The 19,736-nt window shown below is 42.8% G+C and overlaps 1 protein-coding gene across 1 annotated transcript in view; it reads left to right on the forward strand.

The window, feature by feature from the left end:
- The window catches only part of LOC123753399 (uncharacterized), a 242,855-nt gene that overhangs the window by 75,691 nt on the left and 147,428 nt on the right, over positions 1-19,736 (forward strand). Inside the window, exon 2 of the mRNA XM_069316112.1 lies at positions 493-2,538. Coding sequence (XP_069172213.1) covers positions 2,472-2,538 — 67 coding nt within the window. The 5' untranslated portion in view covers positions 493-2,471. The remainder of the gene's footprint in view (positions 1-492; positions 2,539-19,736) is intronic.

Below are 19,736 nucleotides of genomic sequence, written 5' to 3' on the forward strand. Positions count from 1 at the left end.
AGTAACAAAAGCCGCGGGAATGTGGCCAGATCGCTGACCTGAAGTACAAAGAGCTCGACAAACGTTTCCTCGCAGGAACCAGATCACGTTTTTAATAACATATAAACCTAGGCCCCTTTTGTTTTTTTAATAATAATGATTTGCGTGTAGGATGTGTGTGTGTGTGTGTGTGTGTGTGTGTGTGTGTGTGTGTGTGTGTGTGTGTGTGTGTGTGTGTGTGTGTGTGTGTGTGTGTGTTAGTGTACGCGTTAGTGTACCGGTAGTAATTAGCAATCACCTAAAATCACAAAAACTAACGCTCGTTACCTTCTCGTTTTATTTTCATTGAACAAATAACATCGACCGTAAACGATTCAATAAGCAGAAATGTCTCAAAACGTTTTTCCATCCCAGTCGCAACGTACATAATCGTTTCCCGCATTTAAAGAGCTTAGGTAACCCAATTTCATCTCCCCAAATCCAGAGCATCATCATCTCTCTCTGTCTTTCCAGGGCTGGTGAGGTGGTGGTGATGCTGTATCCCATCAGCTGGACGTCAGATGAAACGCAGCCTCCACCAGCATCCAGGGATGCCCAAGCTTAGTGAAGAGATAGAGCGGCACCCACACACATACACAACCATCTCTCAACCTCTCCTAACCTGAGGACATCGACGCCAGAATAAAAAAAAATTCCAGTGATACTATGGCGGATAAAAATGGAAGAAAATTTTGCAAAAATGATGAACGAGTCCCTTCGTTTAATTGCAAAAAATGTCAAGCGCCAGATTTAGCGATGTATTTTTGTGTGTGTGTGTGTTGAACTGTGACTGAAAGTCACTTGTGTATGTATCTGATATAGCAGTCAGGTCTGAATATTAAGTAGTCAGGTCTGAATATAAAGCAGTCAGGTCTGAATATAAAGCAGTCTGTCAATCTTTACCAGAAGGTAAATTACCTGAAAACTGAAGCTAAGATATTAAAAAAAACGAAGAAAAAATAAGCAAAACAAATAAAAAAAATACAATTCACTCATCAATATCGACTCGAAATGGAAAAATTGCATTAACAAGAAAAATACTTGAAATTAAAATATAGATACTGATAACATATGATAAATATCACACAACAGTCTGATGGTGACTTACCTGATACACACACACCCGCTAGTCACCGACGACACACACATGCTAGACACCTGCCAAACACCTGAACCTACGTCAGATTGACGTCTCAACACATCCAAACATGTCAGAACAGACAGACACACCATCTAAGATACAATCTTACGATGGCCGTCTCTCCCTTAAACGTGTTTGCATCGCTTTAATAAATAAATCTTATAAAGGCAGTTGATAACAAAATTAACACTCAAATAAATGAACCTGAATTAGCGTCATTAAATGGATTCTGTATTAAGCACTTAACTACAATCTTAAAAGTGTTATTTAAACGCAATTAACAATGTATCTCTGTTTGTACTCCACAAGAAACGTGTGCAAATTAGTGTTGAGGGTTTCTTAACTCAACCCCCCTCCCCCTAGGTGGAAAAACGGTGTTTTAACTGACCCTCCAACTGGAAAAACGGTATTTTAATTCACAATCCACCTGGAAAAACAGTGTTTTAATTCACAATCCACCTGGAAAAACGGTGTTTTAATTCACAATCCACCTGGAAAAACGGTGTTTTAATTCACAATCCACCTGGAAAAACGGTGTTTTAATTCACAATCCACCTGGAAAAACGGTATTTTAATTCACAATCCACCTGGAAAAACGGTATTTTAACTCATCGCTACCTGGAAAAACGGTGTTTTTAACTCATCCCTACCTGGAAAAACGGCGTGTTCGTAGCCTCTTCCTCACGCCTGGAGTGTTTGCGTAGTTTGTGGTGAATGCGCCGTGTAAGACAACAATCAACTCATCTGAAATGGAGTAATACTAATCCTCAATATAAATCATTTCAGATAAAGACTAAAACATTTTGCGAAAAGTGACATCATACAAATGTAAACAAACACACAAACACATATGTATATAAGAAAAGATTAAACTTCTAACATCTTGTAAAGTGTTTTCAAACTTTTTAAGTAGACTCACAGAAAGCTAAATGCCAAAACTATAGAGTAAAATTTAGAACGTCGTTTAAAGGTAGTGTTTACAAGTTGTACAGCTGTCAGCGGTGGCAGGAGATACTTAGCGCAGCTGTCAGTGGTGGCTGGAGGTACTTAGCACAGCTGTCAGTGCTAATCTTCTCACAGTGACGAAGACTTACAGTGAAAAACAGTGACCGCGAGGGTAAACAAATATCCCCAAGCTAAAAAATTCCTTCAAGCACTTCGAAGACCCACAGACTTAAGCAACAAGATCCCAAAAGAGGAAACAGGGCCTCCAGAGGGCCTGAAAAACAAAAAGGGGAGCGAGTTAAGAGAGGCGGCCGGAATCAGACAGTCGAGAGGGTATACACGGGCCCTCTAGAGGTCGGCCTCTACTATGTCTCGCCCTCTAGAAGCTCCAGCGGCCTCTGGCCTCCTGCTGACGACGCTCCTGCTCCTCTCAGGTAAGCCAGAAATGATTGGTGATCAAATTCCTGTTTTCGGGTCCTTGACGACACGACAGAACTGATGTATGAGAACAAATAGAGGCTGTACGGTGGGATCGAACTCGCTCTTCTGGACTCACCAAGCACTCTCGACTGAACCGTAATGACTTTAAAAGCATCTTAACCAAACTACTTCACTTACGTGAAGTTTTAGACTGGTACTGGATGCATGGGGCCTCCCAGACTCCAGGTAGGCCAGCCAGTAGTTGTGGCCGAGATACTTGTAGGCCTAAAAATAGTGCAGACGCCAGTGCGTGTTTCTGGCAAGTCCAGGGAAGGAAGTTCGATCCCATTAACATGACTTTAATATCTTTTCATGTTCAGATCTCGTTCTTATAATTTAAATGTGTGATGTTTGATGCAATTTTTTTAATAGATATTAAGGATGTGTGGGAAAATATAAACTCGAAATACAACGTATATAAAATGAATTATAATGTTTAAAATCTCAACTATTGAACATAAAACTGCTACAAGGTCCCTCACGCGTCTCTCACTGTGAGGTGCGGTGACTGTGAGGGATACCTGACGTAGTGAGAATAACGACGCCGCTAAGACAAACTTTCAGGGCCTGTCTCACACGCTGGGCATCTTAGGAAGAGAGAGAGGAATCTCAGCGCAGAGCAGAGCAGCGCAGAGCAGCGCAGAGCAGCGCACGGCAAGAAAGTAGAGCAATGTATAGAGGGCAGTGTGACAGGGGACAATGAATGTTCTCTGTTCCTCGTTTTCACCAACATTCCCCACTAACCTGATCATTCTCCCCCTCTCTCTTCTATCTCCCCCCTTTCAAATATCTCTCTAGGAAAATGTAATAATACTATCTTTTGTATTAATACCTTTTGGCACATCTGCATTCATGCAGCAACCCTAGGCTGTCTGAAGGGTTCCGTAATGTCTGCTATAGAATCCCCCATCACCAAGAATGGCTAGTCAGGTACTCAAACTAGCGAATAACTCTACGGAAAACGCAACCTCAGTTTCAGGCGTATGGAATATTACAATGGTGCCAACCCTAACCGGCCTATGACACCCCCATACCCCTCGCGTGTCATCTTGGAAAGTTGGGTTAAGGCCTACCCCACACGCCTGGCCTCCTCCCTCGGACAAACATATATTCTCTTTTACAGAGTTTGCATGGACTTAAATAAGTTGTAAACAAGTGTCTTGAAAGCGTATTTATTTACGGGTTTTTAAACTGCAGTTTAAGTGTTTGGTAGCTTTCTATATACTGGAGAAATGAGCCTTCGTATAAACAGACAGATAGAACACGGACATATAAGACACAGACACGGACATATAAGACACAGACACGGACCCTCCAGACACAGACACGGACCCTCCAGACACAGACACGGACATATAAGACACAGACACGGGCATATAAGACACAGACACGGACCCTCCAGACACAGACACGGACATATAAGACACAGACACGGACCCTCCAGACACAGACACGGACATATAAGACACAGACACGGGCATATAAGACACAGACACGGACCCATCCCCCCAGACACAGACACTCCCCTCCTCTCCCCCCAGACACAGACACTCCCCTCCCCTCCCCTCCCCCAGACACAGACACTCCCCTCCCCTCCCCCCAGACACAGACACTCCCCTCCCCTCCCCCCCAGACACAGACACTCCCCTCCTCTCCCCCCAGACACAGACACTCCCCTCCCCTCCCCCCAGACACAGACACTCCCCTCCTCTCCCCCCAGACACAGACACTCCCCTCCCCTCCCCCCAGACACAGACATGGACCCCTCCCCCCAGACACAGACACTCCCCTCCTCTCCCCCCAGACACAGACACTCCCCTCCCCCCCCCCAGACACTCCCCCCCATCCCCCCAGACACAGACACTCCCCTCCCCTCCCCCCAGACACAGACACTCCCCTCCCCCCAGACACAGACACTCCCATCCCCCCAGACACAGACACTCCCCTCCCCCCAGACACAGACACTCCCCTCCCCCCAGACACAGACACTCCCCTCCCCTCCCCCCAAGACACAGACCAGAGAGGACACAACATAGCGGAGGGCTGGCAGGGTCCACGTGGTGGTGCAGGATATGAATGGTTATTGTTAGTCTAGTATAGTGCAGTTACCACCCCCACCCCCCTCTGTGTGCTCCTCTGTATCACATGTACTCCCCTCCCCCTCCCCTCCCACGTTGTCACCCACGCCTGTCACACATGTTTTACACGTTTTACACATGTTTTACATATGTTTTACACGTTTAACACATATTTCACTCGATTTACACATGTTTTACACGTTTTACACACGTTTTAGACATGTTTTAGACATGTTTTACACGTTTTACACACGTTTTAGACATGTTTTACATATGTTTTACACGTTTAACACATATTTTACTCGATTTACACATGTTTTACACGTTTTACACACGTTTTAGACATGTTTTAGACATGTTTTACACGTTTTACACACGTTTTAGACATGTTTTACATATGTTTTACACGTTTAACACATATTTCACTCGATTTACACATGTTTTACACGTTTTACACACGTTTTAGACATGTTTTAGACATGTTTTACACATTTTACACACGTTTTAGACATGTTTTACATATGTTTTACACGTTTAACACATATTTTACTCGATTTACACATGTTTTACACGTTTTACACACGTTTTAGACATGTTTTATACACGTTTTACACACGTTTTACACATGTTTTACATATGTTTTACACGTTTAACACATATTTCACTGTTTTACACATGCGTTTTCTTCACATCAATAAAGCAACACCATATTATCCCCTCACAATTATTGCATTATTCTTCCTCTTTAATTTCCTTTCGTGTTGGGGTCATTTACTCTCTTTTATTGTCTCTTTGATCTCTTCTATTTCTTTATTCTGTTTACATTATTCCTTTATCTTTGCCTTTTTTCTATTTGATTCTATTTCAGTGTTATTTTGTCTTTCTCTTTTTGTATATAATGTTGATTCTCGTTGTTTCTTGCTTGACCTGTTTCGTGATTGTCTTTCCTCTTTGTTCTTCCCTCTGTCTCTTTTTCTATATGTCGGTTTCTCTGTCTGTCTGTCTGTCTGAGTCTCCGTCTGTTTGTTTCTCTGCCTCATGATGTAAGGCAGAGAAACAGCCTTCCATTTGTTCCTCTCTCCGTCTCTCTCTGTTCCTCTCTTCGTCTCTCCCTCAGTTCCTCTCTTCGGCTCTCCCTCAGTTCCTCTCTCCGTCTCTCCCTCTGTTCCTCTCTCCGTCTCTCTCTGTTCCTCTCTTCGGCTCTCCCTCAGTTCCTCTCTTCGTCTCTCCCTCTGTTCCTCTCTCCGTCTCTCTCTGTTCCTCTCTTCGGCTCTCCCTTTGTTCCTCTCTCCGTCTCTCCCTCAGCACTTCTAATGTTACACCTGAGGCCGTCGTCGCTGCTCCGTCTAGTGCTGGCTAATGACTGTCACATTATCCCTCGCCTGTCCTTGTAGACAGGAGCCACTTCTGTCTACACCCAACCGGCTGCGTCTCCCTACCCGCGCTTACTGTCTCCTCCTCCTTCCTGCTGTCTACTCTCACTTGCTGTCTACTCTCACTTGCTGTCTACTCCCATCTACTGTCTACTCCCATCTACTGTCTACTCCCATCTACTGTCTACTCCCATCTACTGTCTACTCCCATCTACTGTCTACTTGCTACCTATTCCACCATCACCACTTTCATGTTAACAGCACCATGACCTATGTAGACCTGGATGTGGGTAGCTGTACCCATTTAGGTACACACACACATACACACACTTGTGCCCGCAAGCACAACTAGGTGAGTACACACACACACACACACACACACACACACACACACACACACACACACACACACACACACACACATCAAAAGGCCTGGCCAACATAAGAACTGCCTTTAGAAACTAGTGTAAGGAATCGTCCAGGACGTTGTATACCACTTATGTCAGACCAATACTGGAGTATGCAGCTCCAGCCTGGAGTCCATACCTAGTTAAACACAAGACAAAGTAAGAGAAGATTCAGACTAGTTCCAGAACTGAGAGGTTTGAGCTACGAGAACTAAACCTCAAGTCTCTGGAATACAAGAGTAAGGGGAGACATGATAACCGCCTACAAAATTCTCACGAGGAATTGACAGGGTGGACAAAGACAATCTATTCAGCACGGGTGGAACACGAACAAGGGGACACAGGTGGAAAATTAGTACCCAAATGAGTCACAGAGACGTTAGAAAGAATTTTGTCAGTGTCAGAGTAGTTAACAAATGGAATGCATTAGACAATGATGTAGTGGAGGCTGACTCCAAACACAGTTTCAAGTGTAGATATGATAGAGCCCAATAGGCTCAGGAATCTGTACACCAGTTGACTGACAGTTGAGAGGCGGGACCAAAGAGCCAGAGCTCAACCCCCGCAAGCATATAACAAGATGAGTACCACTAGGTGAGTACATTATGACGAATCCTCAGCTTTCAATAATCAGCTGTCAGAAACAAACAGAATTGATTTACAATTACCGGTTGTAAATCCCAAACAGATGTTGAACTAGTAACGTTTTCGTATTCCGTGGCGTTGTCAACAACGTCCGCTGCTGGGACAACAGGCACGTAAAACTGGCGAGGAGTTTGTGATCCCGGAGGCTCCACGGCTCTTGACAACGGTCACACAAGCTGGAAATTATTCTGAAGAGGCAGTTTGGACAGGATTTGGCTGTGACATCTGTGGCCAGCTCCGTGTGTGTGTGTGGTGTGTGTGGTGTGTGTGTGTGTGTGTGTGTGTGTGTGTGTGTGTGTGTGTGTGTGTGTGTGTGTATTTACCTAGTTGTGCTGGCGGGGGTTGAGCTCTGCTCTTTCGGTCCGCTTCTCGACTGTCAATCAACTGTTGCTAACCCCTATTTTTTTCCATACCCAAACCCACACACAAACACGTGTGTGTGTGTGTGTGTGTGTGTGTGTGTGTGTGTGTGTGTTTGTGTGTGTGTATGTGTGTGTGTGTGTGTGTGTGTGTGTGTGTGTGTGTGTGTACTTATCTATCAGTACTTACCTTCCAATTTTTATTTTGTGCCTATGCGAGTGACGTGTAGCTCCTTATGCCTCTCATAAAAGCCTAGTTGTACCTGTTACGTTACCTTTGTTACAGTTTAACTATTCTGAAGTGGTGGCTTCTACTTCTTCTTCTTCTTCCAGTGCATTCCAATAGGATGGAATTCCAACAACCATCTGTTTGCCCACTCGTGGAGTTCGTCTAGGTCATCCTGTAACTTTCTGCAGTTCTCCTTAGTTTTTTACACTCATCAGCTTTGAATCATCTGCAAACATTGACAAGTACGAACTTACACCCTCGGGCAGGTCGTTTACATAAATAAGGAATCAGCAGTGGTCCCAGGACTGGGGCCTCGTAGCCTGGTGGATAGCGCGCAGGACTCGTGATTCTGTGGCGCGGGTTCGATTCCCGCACGAGGCAGAAACAAATGGGCAAAGTTTCTTTCACCCTGAATGTCCCTGTTACCTAGCAGTAAATAGGTACCTGGGTGTTAGTCAGCTGTCACGGGCTGCTTCCTGGGGGTGGAGGCCTGGTCGAGGACCGGGCCACGGGGACACTAAAGCCCCGAAATCATCTCAAGATAACCTCAAGATAACCTCAAGATAGGACCTAGCCTTGTGGGACCCCTACTTGTTACATTACTCCAGCCTGAAACTGTCTCTCTGGCTGTGACTCTTTGGTGTCTGTCCTACAACATGTCAGTTTTGTTATCTTTATCGCAGTCATGTGTGGTTGTTCTTCTGCCACTCCTTCCTGTAGTTCTACACCTTTATTTGTAATTCCATCTGCATTTGTGCACATTACTTTGATGGAACTCATCAGAACTGGGCTGTTTTTGTAATTTTTCTGAGGGATATTTATCCATGTGGTTGAATTTCCATGTCTGATAGAGGAAGAAGGTTCGGGGTATGATGATCAAGTCACGCGTGCTTGCTCGCTTGGGGTATGATGATCAGGTCACGCGTGCCTGCTCGCTTGGGGTATGATGATCAGGTCACGTGTGCCTGCTCGCTTGGGGTACAATGATCAGATCACGCGTGCTTGCTCGCTTGGGGGTACAATGATCAGGTCATGCGTGCCTGCTCGCTTGGGGTATGATGATCAGGTCACGCGTGCTTGCTCGCTTGGGGTATGATGATCAGGTCACGCGTGCTTGCTCGCTTGGGGTATGATGATCAGGTCACGCGTGCTTACTCGCTTGGGGTACGATGACCAGGTCACGCGTGCTTGCTCGCTTGGGGTATGATGATCAGGTCATGCGTGCCTGCTCGCTTGGGGTACGATGATCAAGTCACGCGTGCTTGCTCGCTTGGGGTACAATGATCAAGTCACGAGTGCTTGCTCGCTTGTCTGGGCGTCCCTCTAGGCTGGGCAGCACTATACCTTCTCCCGTTGTTGAACGCTGCGTTGCTTTTAATAAGGCGAACAGCTCTGGAATCTCCCTCGGCAGTTTTTCTTCATCTTATCTTCTGGTCTCCTTGCATTTCTCATTTGCCATCCTTGCTGTTTCTCTGTGTTGGCTTGATTGCATCTCCTACAACACGTCAGTTTTGTTATCTTTATCGCAGTCATGTGTGGTTGATCTTCTGCCACTCCTTCCTGTAGTTCTACACCTTTATTTGTAATTCCATCTGCATCATCACCACCACTACTTCGTCCTCTTGGCAGTCTTGCTGGGAATACCTCAAGATGGAATAAGTGCACAAGCGTCACCTATTGAGGTCTCTGGAGAGGTTGGAACTGTTGCAATTTAACGCAACAGCTGCAACACGCCCTGACACATCTACTGTTAGCCACAATGGCCTCCACTTCAACCAATTACCCAATCAACGGTCGTTCTAACCGTGTTTTTTTCTTCTTGGGTCTTTATTCTCAGCTTTCTCTCTCTCTCTCTCTCTCTCTCTCTCTCTCTCTCTCTCTCTCTCTCTCTCTCTCTCTCTCTCTCCCTCTCTCTCTTTCTCTTACATTCTTGCCACATATTTTACGCCTTCACATGAACCGTTTGGAATAGCATCAGACTCTTTGCTCTCTCTCTCTCTATTTTTTACTTCGGCAGAGCGACGGACTCGCTTCTTGCAGGTCGGCGTTCGATTCCCGACCGTCCAAGTGGTTGAGGCACCATTCATTTCCCCCGTCCCATCCCAAATCTTGATCCTCATCCCTCCCAAGAGTAAAATAGTCGTAATGGCATGGCGCTTGATAATTAACCGTACCTTGCCCCCCCATTCCACCCCATTCTCTGTCTCTCAACCATCCCCGTCCCCCATTCCCTCCCTCTTCCCTTAACTCTCCTTGACAGGCGTGGGAGGGATTAACTATTTTATGCCCTAAAGGGATGTATATACTCCGTTTGCTGAGTCCCTCCTCGACGCCCTCTAATGGATCAAAGTCGGGGCCGCTTCAGTGGATTCGAACGCGGAGAGGAGGGCAGGGCGGGGGGGAGGGAGAGGGGGGCAGGGAGGGTTCATTGTTGTGTATGCGGTGTTTTAATGTACTCATCTAGTTGTGCTTGCGGGGGGTTGAGCTCTGGCTCTTTAGTCCCGCCTCTCAACTGTCAATCAACTGGTGTACAGGTTCCTGAGCCTACTGGGCTCTATCATATCTACATTTGAAACTGTGTATGGAGTCAGCCTCCACCACATCACTACCTAATGCATTCCATCTTTTATCTACTCTGACACTGAAAAAGTTCTTTCTAACGTCCCTGTGGCTCATTTGGGTACTCAGTCTCCACGTGTGTCCCCTTGTTCGCGTACCTTGTTATTATTAATTACCTGTATACAGTAGTGTTGAGGAGCCTGTTGCATACTGTATTATTTCGGAGTCTATTGTATACTGCATTGTTTGGGAGCCTACTGTATATTGCATTGTTTGGGAGACTTCTGTATGCTGCATTGTTTAATAAACTTCAGTACTGTTGAGGAGCCTGCTGTATACTGTATTGCTTGGTGATCGTACACTCTACTGCATTACTTGAGGAAACTACAACACAAATACTGTATCGTGTATTGATCATACAACATACTGTATAATGCTGGGGGTAATTATCACCTCTCCTTCCTCAATATAATTTTGATTATTTTTATACCTGTCGCTTGCGTAGCACATATAGCTCCAAAATTATTTTGACTTTGTTTAATAAATTGTTTACTAATTAGAGTTTACCCAACAAGAGAAAGTCAACTAGAGAAACAGAGCCAGCCAGGTAGACAGATAGACAGAAAAACAGACATGCAAACAGAGAGAAAGAGAGACAGACATAGACAGACAAAGAGTGACTTGCGTCTCCCCCCCCCCCCACCTAAAGAACCATTAAAATCACCGCTCGGGTCCGCGTATCAGCAAGGGAGAACAAACCGCTCCATTAAAGATATCAGAATCCCCCCGCGGAGGCCTGGGTGTACGACCGAATTATAGGTTTTAACATTAGGCGCGATCTAGTGATGAAGTAACTCGTAGGAGTTGATATCTGGTCTTGCTATCCACCAATATTTACTGGCTTGAGTAAGGAGGAGTTATGGAGGGTGGGTGGGTTGTGTGTGTGTGTGTGTGACCTGTTTTATGATGTGTGTGTGTGTGTGTGTGTGTGTGTGTGTGTGTGTGTGTTCGTGTGTGTGACCTGTTTTATGATGTGTGTGTGTGTGTGTGTGTGTGTGTGTGTGTGTGTGTGTGTGTGTGTTCGTGTGTGTGACCTGTTTTATGATGTGTGTGTGTGTGTGTGTGTGACCTGTTTTATGATGTGTGTGTGTGTGTGTGTGTGTGTGTGTGTGTGTGTGTGTGTGTGTGTGTGTGTGTGTGTGTGTGTGTGTGACCTGTTTTATGATGTGTGTGTGTGTGTACTCACCTAATTGTGCTTGCGGGAGTTGAGGTTTGGCTCTTTGGTCCCGCCTCTCAACCGTCAATCAACTGGTGTACAGATGCCTGAGCCTACTGGCCTCTATCATATCTACATTTGAAACTGTGTATAGAGTCAGCCTCCACCACATCACGTGTGTGTGTGTGTGTGTGTGTGTGTGTGTGTGTGTGTGTGTGTGTGTGTGTGTGTGTGTGTGTGTGTGTGTGTGTGTGACCTGTTTTATGATGTGTGTGTGTGTGTACTCACCTAATTGTGCTTGCGGGGGTTGAGGTTTGGCTCTTTGGTCCCGCCTCTCAACCGTCAATCAACTGGTGTACAGATTCCTGAGCCTACTGGGCTCTATCATATCTACATTTGAAACTGTGTATAGAGTCAGCCTCCACCACATCACGCGCGTGTGTGTGTGTGTGTGTGTGTGTGTGTGTGTGTGTGTGTGTGTGTGTGTGTGTGTGTGTGTGTGTGTGTGTGTGTGTGTGTGTGTCATCAAGAGAGGAACATTGTCAGTTAACATGGCCATGAAGGTCGTCATTACCCTAATAGGAAACTGTCAATACACTCCTCACATCTGCCATTATCACCGTTCCTCCTCTCGCTATCGCATCGCTCTCGCTATCACCATGCTCCTGCTATCACCACGCTCTCGCTATCGCTTTCAGAACCTAATAGATATCAGAGCTCTGTCGCTAGCATCACCCCTCTTCCTAACACAACTCCTCTCGCTATCACCACGCTCTCGATATCGCCACCCTCTGGCTGCTATCAGCACATAGCATCTGTGTGTCGTAGAGGCTGTACACCTGTCAGGGACGTGTCTGTCACGTGTCTGTCACGCGTGACACACGCGGGAATGTTGTTTACTGCGCGATAAGGTGAGAAGGTCCTGCTCTTGGAAGGGGTCAGGTCAGACTGAGATGTTGAGAGGTCAGAAGGTCAAACTTAGGGGAGGGAGGGGGGTTCTGAACGTCAAAATGAGAAGTAATGGAACGTAAAATGCAAAAAAATGGGAGGTAGAATACAAAAAAAGGGGAGTTCGAATACATAAGCAATAAGATGCTTATCTTAACATACTAAGAAGGTTAGGTAAGGTCGGTGTTGTTTTCTATGAAGTTTTTCAAGGTAAACTAAAATATTCACAATAAATTAGTATGTCACATATGCACTTATTTAATAAGTCAATATTGACTGTACGAAAATGCGAGAACGGGTTGCTCCAGCAGCAAGAGGCTGGTGTCGACAGGTCGCGCAAGCCCACCACAACATTCCAACAATAACAACTGGGCCGGATACAGTCTATCCGGGCCCCAGACTTGCTAAATACCACAATTGACGAGTCGGCCTATAGCACCCTCCGGATGAGACCATGGTCTTAGTTCCTAGCCGGACTGTGTCCGGCTAGGAGGATAGACAACACTTCCCACCACCGGATAGCAACAACCCTCTCTATCCTCAACGTCAATTTCTCATTAATAAACTCTAAACAAACAGGTTATGCATGAAATATATCCCAACTGGATATACTGAAATACTTCTTAATAAAAGACGGTATATATTATATTTGCGGAAAAAGACACATTTGAAGATTTAGAGGATGCTGAATGCGTTTTCGGCTTATTTTGCCTTCATCAGAGCAAGATAGTGAAGAAGTACAGTGACCACTGCACAGTTGATCGTATTATAGACGATCAATGGTGCGGTGCTCACGGTACTGTGTACGTTTAAGGGTTATCCTGAACGTCATAGGTTCGAATCCTGTCCGGGTTATATAGAGTTCTTTGTGATATATATATATATATATATATATATATATATATATATATATATATATATATATATATATATATATATATATATATATATATATATATATATATATATATATATATATCCTTCAAATATTAATTCAAATGAATTTGAAAATGAATATTTGAGGCCGTATTAATGGTATCAGATGATGTATAGCAATAAATATATACGTGAATATATGGTTGTCAATACTGAAGCATTTACTTAAGTGTAATCGATCATACAGTTCATATGTGCACTAAATCACCCATTATCAAGATCATAACCCGAGAATTATTCAAAAATTGGTGGTCTCGCTTCAGGATTATTGCTCTGGAAATCAATAACACGTCGATAATTCCCAGTGAAAAATTTAAAAAATATATTTCATTAAGTTTTATAGGACATAACGGTATATCTTCAGACACAAATTAATAATAATTTGATCTATATTTTATTCTTCACTTGGGGAGGAAGTTGAGAAGTTATTAGATGCGTTTTGCTAAAACGCACCTTAGCATCTTCAGAGGCAGAGGGAAAGTGAAGACAAATTAGTACAGATAACAGTGTACATTCCACGCAGGCATGAATAGCGATGAGTTACTCATCTGAAGAGTCTGGGTTGTTGTCTTGGTCTTAAAGATGGCAGTTCGTACCCAAGTGTAAGATGGCTATTGATAATCAGATGAGTGTGCTTGTTATGTATACCCTGAAACATAAACCGAAACTGTCTCTATTTTCCGCTTGTTACAACTTGTAATAAAGTTGTTACATCTTGGCTTAACGTGTTTATGACGTATTAGAACGTTGTTGCAACTTGATATATTGGTTGTTATAACTGGTTACGAGGTGTTAAAACTTGTTCGAACGTTGTACCAACGTCGTAGTTTCGGTGTGTGTTTGGCGGGTAGTGCTTCGGCTATGTCTAATCACCTATGGTCGCTGCATCTATCGATTGTTTCGGTGTTGCTGGTTAAGATATATATTGAGGGCGTCTATATATGTGTGTGAGAACAATTGATATGATCTTTGATAACGCTTTCTTCTTTTTGCATCAACAATCACGCCCACAGCAACAATCACGCCCACAGCAACAATCACGCCCACAGCAACACTCACGCCCACAGCAACAATCACGCCCACAGCAACAATCACGCCCACAGCAACAATCACGCCCACAGCAACAATCACGCCCACAGCAACAATCACGCCCACAGCAACAATCACGCCCACAGCAACAATCATCCCCCCTACCCACAACATTCCATTAATACACCAATATTGTACACCACTTTCATCCAAATACATTAAGTCTTGCTATCCTTTTATAACACTTCCCTGAACTCTTTTTCCCCCTCTCTCTCTCTCCCCTCTTTGCATTCCGTCTCTCCTCTCTACCCTATCTTTCTCCCTCTCCTTTATCCTATCCACTCTATCCCCCTGTCCATTAACACCACAACTTACCCTCACCCACGTGCCTCCAACCCCCCCCCCCTATCCACCAGCCACCCCACACCCCCACTAGCCACCCCACACCCCCCACCAACCACCCCACACCCCCACTCCCCCCCACACCCCCCATACACCCCCATACCCCCACAAATAACCATAATGAGTACCCTGAAAGGTTTATTACCATAATTATTTTAGGCTTGTTTCGGACTAAAATTCAATGGTCTATATTGTAAAAATAATTATGTAATATTTGATGAATATTTTTTTTGTATATTTCATCAGGCATAATCAGTTGGCAAGGTTTGACATAATGGAATGATGGGTAATGATGAGAGAGAGAGAGAGAGAGAGAGAGAGAGAGAGAGAGAGAGAGAGAGAGAGAGAGAGAGAGAGAGAGAGAGAGAGAGAGAGAGAGAGAAAGAGAGAGAGAGAGAGAGAGAGCTAATAGTAGAGAAAGTGATAGAGATACAGAGATAGAGAGAAAGAAAAAGACAGAAGAGGACAAGAGAGGGAGAGAGATATACAGATAAAGAGGGAAATAGAGTAGATGAAAAATCTAGAGTAAATGAATTATTGTTATCACTGTCAATTTCAACAACTAATTTCCATATTGCCAATTCCAACAGCTGATTTCCAGAGTCCATTCATGCAAATAAGTAACGTATTTTGTTTATTGACTTCGTCAGACTTCACAAAAACAACCAGAATCACGACTATAATATACAAGGTATACAGAGACGAAGATAGGAAGACCTTTAAACCTTATACAGGCTTCCGTAAGTACCTACCCGCCAAACACACACCGAAACTACGACGTTGGTACAACGTTCGAACAAGTTTTAACACCTAACCAGTTATAACAACCAATATACCATGTTGTAACAACGTTCTAATACGTCATAAACACGTTAAGCCAAGATGTAACAACTTTATTACAAGTTGTAACAAGCGGAAAATAGAGACTTCGGTTTATGTTTCCAGGGTAAGCTGTATGGTCACCTATCCAACTGCTGGCCACACCCAACGATACACACTGTGACTGAGACACAGAGAAAGGGTGAATAAACAGTTTTATTTGAAGAGTTTTCTGTGTCGTCAATATGCTTTATTGACGATTAAATAATTAGATAAATTAACATTATGAAGAAATTATTATTTTAAATTTTTTTTTATATAATTGTATATATTTAATGCACTGTCACAAGGGAACTTGATAAAACAATTAAATCCCGTGATAATACAATTAAATTAATTGATAATACAATTAAATCCCTTGATAATACAATTTAATCCCTTGATAATATAATTAAATCCCTTGCTAATACAATTAAATCGTTTGATTAATACAATTAAATCCCTTGATAATACAATTAAATCCCTTGATAATACAATTAAATCGCTTGATTAATACAATTAAATCCTTTGATAATACAATTAAATCCCTTGATACTACAATTAAATCCCTTGATAATACAATTAAATCCCTTGATAAAACAATTAAATCCCTTGATAATACAATTAAATCCTACGACCCTAGGGCTCGTAGGACCACAGTGTAGTCCCAGTATGGTTGTGGGAACCGACCTGTGAGATTTATATTTATTTAATTTATATGAATTTATATTTACGTTAATTTATATACTTCGATAGCAATTTGTATAATGATAAGTGGACTGTATTTCTGCAATAATCTCATAATCTCACAAATCGATCCTCTACACATTAGGGGGGGTTTATATTACACATATGCAGCCAATCAAATTACAGTAATAGCTACATACATTGATGAGGTTCCTTCTCTTATAGTACAGCAGGTTAGTCCACCAGGTATAACTAGAGTGTAGACACCAAATTATCCTCTTTGAGGTAGCTTCTATCACCCAGTAACTGGTGCACATAATCTTGCATCCTCGTCTTGACCTGTCAAAAGTGCGCTAGCTGTGAAGCCAGAATCCTATATATGACAAGTATATCAGAGAAAACAGTATACAGTACATGGAACATTAAAGACCTGGCTTAATTACCTTTAGTTTGAGGCGATTTCGCGATCTAACCGGGTCACCCTATATCCTGACATTAATGGCCATAAATGAATGATAAACGGGTTTCGGATAGACACTTAACTTGATTGTAGACATCGTGTTGGAGATGGTACCTTTGGTTTCCATAACACTACGTCCAAGTAAATTAACAGGAGCCGAATTTGCTCCCGTGTGAGCCTCTGGTCTCAATATAAATGGCTGCATCTAACACTCCATTCTATTGACGTCACTGGCCGACATTGTCCAGAATGATAGGAGCCGAACTCGCTCCACACGTCTCGGAGGTGACACAACAATGGCTGCCCTCCTTCCTCTCTCACGCCTGGCCTACTTTGTCCAGATTTCAGAAAGTGATAGAAGGGTCACATTTACTCTACTTTAATATTGATAATTAAGTTAATTTATATAAGATGTTTTTATGATGGTAAAGTCCAAAGACTAATGTATTTAAGAATAATTCCCAGCAGAATAGCTGGTGAATTATAATAGTATGTGGTGATGATATCCCGTTTTCTATAGACGGTAATTCCACTACAAGTTACGTTTTCTATGGGTAACTTGTTGGTAATACAGCTATTATCTGTATGATTATTAAATGGTGTCGGATTTTCCGACATAATTCCCCAGGGGGCTGCTCACGGGTCGAAGTCCTCTTTAGAACAGACGAACACCGATACTCCTCCTTTGGATTATTACATTAATTTGATGTTAGTAGTTAGTAAGCACACATTTGTGCGTCTGTTCGTACAGGACGGATGTCCCGTACTAGAGTTGCAGGGGTTAGAAGTCTAATGCGAATTCATTTCCCTGTTAACTCTTGTAAGGCTAATATTCAAGCCTAATTACATATTATTTAACCCAGAAGACTGGATGTGATCAAGTACTACAGTCAAGTATGATTCAGGGACTGCAGTGAGATCAGTGACATTAGATATAACTTGAAGTTTGTTCAGGTAACTGGTCACTGATATATAAACACTGAGGCCCATGGAATACATCTTGATTAAATAATAAATGTATCAAATCAGTCATCAGATTTATTGGGGTTTTAATTTAGTTAATTGATTCAGATGATTGAATAGCTCATCATTAAAGTAAAGTATGGTTCTGAGACTGCAGTGGGTTCAGTGACATTGGTCGCAGTGACTTGTAGCTGTTTTAGGCTACTGTTCACTGATTTGCCACTGAGGCCTCATGAACTCATCTCCAGCTTTAAATGATGATACTAACATCAACCTCTGTTACTATAGTCAGCTGTAATCTCCTTAGTATAATGCTACTGGAGAAATATAATCAGCTGACAAATTTAGATTTCTACTGGTATTGTTTATCTGCAGGCATAGGTCTCCTCAGGCTTGATACTGGGCCTGAGAGTAATTTACCTCCTGCAGAGTTTAACATGGTTATGCCCTGATATTTAGTAGGGCTACCAATGAATTGATGGTAGTAGTCTGTCCCCACAAGGACAGCCATTTGGCATTTGATTTGCTCAAATTTACCTGCAGCTGTTTGATAATAGCTTTCCAGGTCAGCATAATCAACTGTTGATTGTTGTGACAAATCTTCACATTTCTTGATCTGTCTTGTTAAGTGGCCTTTAAGACCTGCAAGGGTTCTTTTCATTCTCCCTGCATTATCCATACTGGCTCGTTGGTGAAGCCTTGTGGGGCTTGTACTTGGGCTGCTCATAATACTGAACAAGCTCTAATGGTAGCCTAGGGTTAATTCTGCACTCACTAGGCAATAATCCTACCTCTACTAGAGGTTAGCACTTAAAATTAATACACATTATATATATATACAATCATACACACTAATGATTTGAGTGATAAACCAGTGTCACTGGAAGTACCTTTAGGTTAGCTCTTCTATATCACCCTAGGATGGTAGAGACACTAATTAATCACTCAAAGGTGTAATGATCATAAGTAAATTATTATATGCACAACTCAACTTCGAGTTGATAAAAATTACACCCAAAATAGGGTCTGGACCATTCATTAATGGTGTTAGGTTGATCAATATAGTACAACTGACTATGGTAATAATGGGACTAGGATGAACGATAATAGTTCAACTAGTCAATGGTTAATATCCTACCCTGTTGTGGGTTGGCAATTAGTAAATATTATACTGTGATCACTAGTGCAATATATATTAAATAATTCTCTATTTTGGAGAAATAATATACACAATTATTGGTAATAGCCTCTTAATTAGCTTCTATGAAACTTCTATTATTATCTAGAAGTATTAAATATTATTAGTGACCTCGCGAAATAAAGTCCACAAAATTCGTAGATAATCTCTCGCGAAATGTAACACTACGAAATCCGTGAACAATCTTGCGACAGTCACTAATTGGCTGGCTTCTATATTAGCGCTGTCATTTCACGAAATAACACGCCACCAAATATCTGTGGGTGTGCATGAAACCGCTGACGAAGCTGAACTGGGCTGAGGGAGGCTCCTGAGCTCCCTCGAGGCTAGGCTGCCGTCTTGACTGGCTGGCTTTGTTTAAATAACACTGCACTAGTATATTTAATGAATCCACTGGATAACTGGTTCATCCGGTACTAAGATGACCAAATGTGGGTTCAAAGGACCGAATATTCCGGTTCCGAAGGTCCAAATAATTCGGAACCGACCTGTGAGATTTATATTTATTTAATTTATATGAATTTATATTTACGTTAATTTATATACTTCGATAGCAATTTGTATAATGATAAGTGGACTGTATTTCTGCAATAATCTCATAATCTCACAAATCGATCCTCTACACATTAGGGGGGGTTTATATTACACATATGCAGCCAATCAAATTACAGTAATAGCTACATACATTGATGAGGTTCCTTCTCTTATAGTACAGCAGGTTAGTCCACCAGGTATAACTAGAGTGTAGACACCAAATTATCCTCTTTGAGGTAGCGTCTATCACCCAGTAACTGGTGCACATAAT

Source organism: Procambarus clarkii, chromosome 82 (assembly GCF_040958095.1).
Source record: "Procambarus clarkii isolate CNS0578487 chromosome 82, FALCON_Pclarkii_2.0, whole genome shotgun sequence".
Taxonomy (NCBI): Eukaryota; Metazoa; Arthropoda; class Malacostraca; order Decapoda; family Cambaridae; genus Procambarus; species Procambarus clarkii.